The following is an 8963-nucleotide window of genomic DNA, read 5'->3' as shown; positions in this document are numbered from 1 at the left end:
TTCTATAAAATCGACCTAATTTCGTAGTGTAGATATACCCTTTGTTTTTGGGATTTGGGCTGGGTGGCCCCTGCCTATCCCTCTCGTTGGCCACAGAGACCACTAAAGAGTTTGTAGCCGGGTGGGAATATAAATATTCAAACCCCTTCGCTGGGATGTAATACTTCCTCTCTGCCCGCTTGGAAATAGGCGGGAGAGAGGACAGTGTCTGCCATAAGGCTTTCACCAGCTTTACTAACCCTTCGTGTACCAAGAGTGCCACCCTAGACGGGGCCACTGCAGCCAGAATGTCAAATAAGTGTCAGAGGGTTCTGCCAACTCCTCTGCTTCCAATCCCAGGTTTGCCGCCACCCGCTTTAGCAGCTCCTGGTGTGCCTTAGCATCGTCCTATAGCACTGTCTGGGACGGTCCTGCTACTGCCTCATCGGGTGAGGACGACGAGGAGATGAGGGCAGGGGGAGGATCTGGCTCAGCATCCCCCGCATATGGGAGGCCTCCACTGAGGCCGGAGGGTGCTCTTGGGCACTTTGCTCAGACCCCTCCTCTGAGTCTGGAGGGGGGCGGGAGACTGTCGTCTGACATCCCTGACACTAAACACTGCATCTGGCTCTTCAATACCTGGAGGAACCCCCACGGGTTTCAAAAGTGCCATGGGGTAGGCCACTGGCCCTGGGGTCATGCTCTGGCTGGTGGCCTTGGAGGAGCCCCTCCAGATCTGGTTGGGTGCGCCTGACCTGAGGGACCCACTATCTCCTCAGCCTCCGAGCCCGAGGAGGAAAGTTCCTGCCTTGAGGACCACTGTGATGCCGATGATACGTCCATATCCCCTCCATGCCTACCATCCCTGCATCTGTGGCTGGGGGACAGGTGAGGGCCTGGGGTCCTGGTGCTGCCTGTCCAGGGACCGGAGCTGGAGCTCAGCGGATCAGCGTCGGTACACCAGCGATCGACGCCTAGAGCTCTGGGAACAGCACTGGAAGTCCGGCAACTGAGAACGAGATGGCAGAGAACGCCGCCTCAAGCCCGGGGATCGGTGCCATGAGTCCAGCAATCTACGTCTTGGCATCGGGGACTGGTTCCATAGGCTTGGGGATCAGCATTGCCCCGGTGAACCTCATTGCCCCGAGGAGCGATGCCTGCACTCCGACGACTGGTGCCATGATTCCAGGGACTGGTGGCGTACTATGGCTCTGCACTGACCATTGGGCGAGTGATGCCATACCTCAGAGGACCAGTGCCAAGAGTCTGGCAAATTGTGCCAGGAACTCTGGTCAGTATAGCAGGTTGGAAGCACATCCCTGAAGATCACTGCTTCAATGCTGACCACCGCGGAGGCAGGGAGCGATGCTGCAAAGAGACTGTTGCATGGGCCCTAGTGCCAGCTTCCCTCTGGAGAGGACTACATCTTGATGGTGCATTGGTGGCATCAGCAAAGACATGACGTGTTTTGCAGACTGGAAGGTCTCTGGCGTGGATGGGACTTGCAGGTGTCAGGGACCTCTGCCATTACCCGGGGTGGTTGGTGGGTCCCTAGGAGGGCTGGATAGCCTAACTGGCGATGCAGGTGCGACACTTATAGTTAACATGGGTTTCCCCCAAACACTTCAAGCAGTTTTGATGAGGGTCGCTGATCAGCATAGGCTTTTTGAAGCGATCACAAGGCTTGAAGCCCTGAGCTAAATCTCTTAGGGGACTATCTAATTTATCTACAGAAATATTAGGAAACTATTGAGAGAACAAAGAACTACTTACCTAAGAACTATTTACACAATGAATGATAAGAACCACTGGGTAAAAGCACTTGGTAAAGTAAGGAGATATTCCAGCACTGACTCTGGTGGTAAGAAGGAACTGGGGGGTGGGGCGCCAGAGCCAGTCCCTACGTATACCACTGAGGGAAAAACTTACAGCATCAGTGCATATGAAGAGCACACACACCTAACGTGGAATGGACATGAGCAAGCAACTCGAAGAACTAGATGTTTGCACATTAAAACTAATTACCATTCCTTCACTTCAAAGCGATGTCTCAATTGTTTCAGCAACAGATAAGACGAGGTGTCCAAAACTGACTTGCCACCTCACAGAAAAGCAATGTCCAAGTGGAACAACTGACAACTTACTTAGAAAAGAGAGCATGGCAACAAACTGACATATGGCAGGAAGAATTAACCAGCACTGCCATCATAGCTATCACCGTTGCTACCACCACAAGATGGGTTGATGAGATTTACTATTACATTGTTTTCCTGATCTCAAAAAGCGTTCTCATCTGAACAGGTGATGTGATAAACTACAACATTACCATCTCCATTAGATCAGTGGAATCTTAAGTAACACTTTGGATGAGAAACCAAGATACATGCCATACTCCTTCCCTAAGTGTTTCATCCTTACCTTAAGCATGCTACCTCTCCTTGCCATTTATTTTAGCCTGCCAGGATAACCCTACCTTTGCACCAGTTGCTGAGAGCAAAATGGCAAGCTACAAAAAACCCTGTATGTTAGCAAGGTATTTTTCTTTTAAAATAATTCTATGTGAATGAAGTGGGACAAAGAAAACAGAGCTAAACTGTAACTGAAGATTTACTTAACTGTTTGCCAAAGTTATAATATATGGTTGCTTTAATGAGAAACCATTGTCACTACAGACACTGAACTACAACTAAGTGTTCAATGCTGTAACACACCTGTTCTAGTACATTTCAGCACCTTTGAGCCAGATCTTCCCTTCCTACTGTTCTGGGAAGGTGTAAGACTTTTAAAAGACATTTAAAAGACAATAGAAGTATTCTTTCATAGGAACACTGAAGTAGATGTTAGAAATAAAGATTAAAATGTGGGGTTAAGAGTGAATTAAACCCCTGCATTAGATTTCTTGTGAATATCTATCTATACACACAGAACAACAACTGGTCTCCAAAGTTTATTAAAAATCAAAGAATAGAAAATTTTACATAAAAATATGTCAATTTTAGCTTCCACATTGTTGTCCCCACAAAAAAAATCTAAACATGATTTTTAGCACATAACCACAGCGGTAGCCAGGCCAATTTATTTGGTACACCATGACTGACATGGAACATGATACCTGTTTCTTTTTTAATGAATTTTGCTTTAAAATGGATGCTAGTTAAGACACCAACTAAAGCCTCTGAAGTTTCCATAATGTAGGTTTATGCTCAATATTGCTAGTGTGGAAAGATTAGTACTAAAGGCCTACGTATCAGCCCTTAAATATTGGTTAATGAATATGTTCACAATTTTTAAAAAATAATTTGTGGTAAATCTGGATCATTAAGTACTGCAGACAAATGTGCGACTCTACTTTGGAATGTTGCCCCCTCTCATCTCAAGGAGATCTGTTTGCAACTGACAGACGTAGTAACAATATGGGCTAGTCCTGCTTCAAAGGCATACTGCACTTTATAAAGCTTCATCATGTTAGATGCCTCATTTTTATCTTAACATTCAGATATCAGTTTTAAAATATTCCACTTCTGTACATTTAGATGTCATGGTAATAGAATTTTTTCAGCTTTTTCCACTAATTGGACTTCAGATAACCAACCTGTAGTGTTCAGCAGGGTTAAGAACCCTCACTTTAAAAATGGGAAGTCAGAGGGCATCTGAGATGCAACCAACCCCCAGGACAACTGTGGTGCTCTAAAAACTCAGGGTCAGGCAGGATGTATATTTCCTTGTTCAAAAAAGTTAACAAAGACAGTGGCTGTCATGGCAATACACACTTGCATAGTATACCTGTATGCATCTGTAAATTAAGTGCCAGCCACAGATTGTGTCCAATACTGGGCTGTGCTCTCCTCCAATACTTTAAAAGATGCTTCTTGCAATGCTTAGAGCAGCTGAAGTACTTTATATATTTGCTCTTAACAGAACGAATGCATACTGCTATACAGATTCCTTAATGGAATCAACATATTTCCTTTCTCCACATTCCTCAAGCTGGGTACCTTTGTTTAATAATGATGTTCTGCCCCAACCATTAACGGGTTACATTACTAAATCTGACAGAAGCATATAGTTCACAATTCTTAAATTTCATATCAAGACTTAACCCTTTTTCAACCTTAAGACGTTATATTTCTGGCACTTTAAATGCTGGATTTGTTGTCTATTACAAGGAATAAATTAAAACCCACTGGTCAGAGCAAGACAACTGATAGAGGCCAGACAATGAGCTAAATGCATGGTCAAAACACTTTGGAGCTTAATACCTTCATAAAACCATATGCCAAATCAGCACTTTCATTGTGAATCAAGAAGCCTCAAATAGTACCAAAAATGATGTCATGTTCGCAACACTGCTCAGACAACCTGCCAAAACTATGAACCCAACTTAGATAATACAACCTGGGAAAGGATCTGTAAATTAAAAAAAAACCAAAAACCTCCTCCCTTTAGATACAACTTATGTGACAAAATGAAATTAAATTAAGAATTCTGAATTATTGCACAAATTATACTTTTTCAATATTTACAGAGCAAAAAAATTTTGAAATCTGAAATAAAAACAGGAGGGGCAGCAAAACTATTTTATCATGAATAAAAATGTCAAGGACTGAAGTTCCTTTGCTCCTCAAACAAAAAAGCGAAACAAAATCCCCACAAAGGAACAGATGTAGCTACAGAAAAAACGCTACAGTATTTATAACGTCCTTGCAGTTCTAAGGCCAGAGCTGCTTCGGCACTGTATGAGTCGTAATGGGAAGGCAAAAAAACAAAAACAAAAACCTTCCACATTTAATAAGGCTTCACAAATAAGCACAACTACTTTAAGATGGACTTGACCACCACATGAAGAAACATGCAAAAAGTCAGCTGCAGATATTTGGTAACACCCACAAACTGATGTGCTGAATGCTGGTCTCCATTCCGCCATCTAGTATCGTTCACTCAGCTTCAGTTTGTAAAATGGGAGAAGATCATCCTGGCATTATCTGCTGAGACTAATAGGCAAACTGTCTCTGTGTTTTTTTCTTCGCCAGATGTTACGATTATATTGGTGGTGTCCTCTGTTGCCAACTGGCTGCCTCACACCTCCACCGCTGACTGGACTGTAGCCATTCCCTTGGTTAGGATTATGAGCTCCTTTCATAGAGAACTTCATTCCACTGTGCTGCTAAAAATACAGAAGTGTTCAGTTTAGTACTATAGTCAGTTGAAACAAAGTGCATCAATTCTCTAACCAGCTGTACTTTCTCAATGTGCTACTCACTGTCAGAACATGTATCAAAACAAGTAACGATATCTTTCCACACTTGACTAAAATGTACAAGAAACATCCCATTTGAGAAACTAGCTAAGTTAACTAACTTGCACTATCACCACCATGGAAGGGAGTATGCTCTCCTTCTGAAGTATGCTCCTCAAACGTAAAGGTACTAGGTCAAAGGCAAGTATCCTAAGCACCCTTTAGTTTTGCATTAAATATATTGACTAGAGATGTGATTAATTTGTTTCACATTTAGTTAATTTTCTGAAGGGACTTAGTAGGAATACAAGTAAATGTTAAATATCGGATCAGTTACTGTTGGAGAAATGTTTACTTTTTCTAGCAGTTACCACACTGGTATCTGAGATACCACACAAGTCCTTATGCTTGGGATAGGTGTTAACTATGTTCTCAGATACCATGGCATGGTAACTGCTGGCAAAAGTTTTAATGGCAGCCAGTATAAATCTGCTACCATCGTGGGTGACATGGGTATATTCTATTCACCTATAGACAGTGAACAGGTATCCTCCCTAGCGGGTCCAAATTAAGTGAGATACTGCTTGAATAAGGTATTTTTGTAATAACATTCAAGGTATTTTATAATAACAAAAAAGGTATTACTTTTGATAAAGGTAACTTCAGCTCAAGTCAAGTCATGAGGCCTTCGAAAGAAGTATGATATGAAGCATGACCAGTAGCTCCGTTTTATGCAGACAAATAATTTTATAGAGTATTTAAATATCTTCAAAAGGAGGACATTATCAATCTAAGTTATCAAAACTATTCATTACCTTTTATCACCACCTATTTTAGTTCAATACCTAAAACAGAGTTTCTTAATCTTCACAACAGGCTTTCATAATTGCAGAGAATTTTATACTGGTAGTTAATCACCTGCATACATGTGTGTACAGGATCTACAAGACTTAGTCCATTAATTTCTTAGAATAATAAAGAAGTTTCTTCAACTAATTGACTATACATTTCCACATTAGTCTGAAGTAACAGCAATTGTGTAAACCTTAGAAACTGTGTCTATTTGTACAACTGAGCCAGCATCAAGTTTATCTAGCCCATATTTTATTATTCAAACAACATATTAAAATGGATGAGAGGCCAACATAACTGCATCAAGTGGAGAAAGATGAAAAAAGTGAACTTGGAAATCTGAGTGAATTAACAAGCTGAGGTTTAAAATGAGCTGCAAGATGGCAAGAAAGCAACTGTAGCAGGAAGTACAGAGCTCATTCCATCTCCTGTTGAGGTCAATAGTAAATGGGAAGACTCCTTCAATGAATGCACAATAGGGCTCAAACAATGCCAATAGAAAACACATTTTTACCTTATCTAACTTAACTCATTTGGAACTAGTGTAGGACTATGGTGCAGCATGTATATTCCTGCCTTTATCCAGAAGTAGTCATTCAGACCACCTGGCTAGGTGCTATGATAATACAAATAATAAATCTGTGTGTCATGAAAAATTCAGAACATAAAAATGAGAGTCAACCTAACCAGGCATCTAGAAAGCTTTGTTCCTGGATTTGAGACTTGGTGCTTGATATTATTACCATATTAATCTCAGCCTAAGTTAGCCAAATAAAGCCTGACCTTGATAATACACCCATTATTATTTGCACAAGACATCCTGGCAATCCAGAGACTAGAAATGGTTATACTTTATTATTATTATTATTATTTATTATTATTTAAATAATCAGGAAAGACAGGGAGAAGAGAGGGAACACCTGAAGCACCAAACTCTGAAGACTGGAGTGTCCAAATGTTTACCCAAATATATTATCACCAAAAGATCAAGTGTTTGCCAAAAGTATTTCGTCATCAATCTAAGGATTTTGGCTCAAACACTGAATGTTACCAACATACCATGTGGGTTTTTGGTTTTTAAACCAGACAACTTCTGAGACAATAGATTTTTAGTAGTTTGCTTTTGAAGCAAAAAGTCATGCTGTTCAGTGGTGTTCTCATTAGCAGCAAACTCAAGGAAATGTTTATTAGGAATTAAGCCAACACTCTTAGCTCCTACACAGTAAATTTTCTATTCTAAACAAGTTTGTAAATAAATGAATCAGTTATTATGCAAATAATTTTACCTATGTATCAATGAAATTTAGTAAATATATTGAAAAATACAAAGGAAAACAATGAATTGTCCTTTAACATTCAAAATACCCATCAAGACCAGCAAGCAGACACATCAGCAAACAGATACACAGGTTTCTTTTGTTACTAAAGGTGCCCTCTAGACAGGACCTCAAGAAGAGAACAGATAGCTGATCCTAGCTCTATAAGAAATACTTCTGGTAGTGAAGCACCAAGTCTTGAGGCTGAAGGAAAAACCCAAGGAATATACCATAAACCTAGCAATTCTTTTAACTGGAGAGTGGAAAAATCCTACAAAAAGTTAAGAATCAGAAGACAACTTCTAGCTGCACTTCTTGGTCTCACCTGTACAAAGTTTGCTGAATTTAAATAACGAGCTATAGATGCAAACAGATTAAAAATAGCAGTGTTTGGAGAGATCCAAGGCAGGCACAATTGTCCTTTTCACAGCATTCCCAAGATGTATGTAAAATACTAGAACTCTTATCATGGATGGATGCAAAGTTAATCTAGATTTTCTGTCATGAAGAGTATTTGTATTGGACTTTTAATTGCCAACAGCTTGCTGTCTTCAGTGTGGCTGAAGAATAGCTTCTTACCCCTAATGAGCAAGCCTCCTAGTCTCATGATAGGGGCTGAAGAGTGATGGAAAACTTAAGAGTCGTGTGATCAGGTACTGGCTACAGAGTGACCAGAAGTCAGGAAGTAAGCCCCTTCTTTGTAGCTTGATAAAGACCAATTATCAATTTTATCTGTAATTTTGACATCTTTAGATCCACTGCCCTGGACAGAAATAATAATTCATGTTCACTTATCCAGTCTAATTGAGTGGAAGCAGAATTCCTCTTTTTTTTTTAAATTAAAAGCCTGTTGGTAAATATGCATGAACTGGCCACTCTCTTCCCCAGACTAATATAGCCAAAACCAAAGAGAAAACTAGAACAATTTGAGACACTATGATAGTGTGGCATTTTAACTTCAGGCTCCATCCCCTCTTGCCCCAACTGGAAGACCATCAAATCCCATGTTAAACCAAACTTAGTATTTCATATCCTGTGTGCATACATATGTCTGTCTAGCACAGCAGATTTATATGGGAGTAATCAAAATTACAGGCAAACTATTTGTTGTTCTCCCATGATAAACCCACTGCTCTGTACAGAAGTTCATACTCATGAGAAGTAGTAAACAGTAACCATAGCCCACTAATCGTTTAGGGAGGATAACAGTGAATATATGGTCATTACAAATAAAATAAACAGCTTTTATCACCAAGACAGTTGCTATCCAGTTTCCAGTGAAGAGAAACTGCAAATTGAGGGCATGAATGTATAAATGCATCAGGTCAACTGGACTAACATTATGACATATTACAGTGTTTCTCAAACTGGGGTCCGCGGACTCCCAGGAGTATACTCAGTTCCCTAGCGTGCAGGAGGTGCTGGGAGGAAGGGGGATGAGTGGGACGGGGTGCGCTCAGGGGAGGGGGAAGAGGAGAGGTGCGGTAGAGCAGGAGCAGGAGTGAGGCCTTGGAGGAAGGGGTGGAGTGGGGGTTTGGGGAGCCACGAAAAATTTAAAATCAAAATGGGGGTCCTCGGGT

General features: G+C 41.0%; 1 protein-coding gene across 3 annotated transcripts in view; it reads right to left on the bottom strand.

The window, feature by feature from the left end:
- Window positions 1–2913: 2913 nt before the first annotated feature.
- Window positions 2914–8963, bottom strand: part of TENT4A (terminal nucleotidyltransferase 4A) — a 97151-nt gene continuing 91101 nt past the window's right edge. For 2 of the 3 annotated variants that reach the window (XM_024200695.3, XM_024200697.3), the window contains one exon: window positions 2914–5143. In XM_024200695.3, the coding sequence (XP_024056463.1) occupies window positions 4958–5143 (186 nt within the window). In that variant the 3' untranslated portion in view covers window positions 2914–4957. The remainder of the gene's footprint in view (window positions 5144–8963) is intronic. The other variant, XM_024200696.3, reaches the window with a different exon arrangement.

Source organism: Terrapene carolina, unplaced genomic scaffold (assembly GCF_002925995.2).
Source record: "Terrapene carolina triunguis isolate 2854851 unplaced genomic scaffold, T_m_triunguis-2.0 Scaffold580, whole genome shotgun sequence".
NCBI classification, from domain to species: domain Eukaryota; kingdom Metazoa; phylum Chordata; order Testudines; family Emydidae; genus Terrapene; species Terrapene triunguis.
The sequence above is the reverse complement of the archived record's forward strand: the minus strand, read 5'-3'. Positions and strand labels throughout refer to the sequence as shown.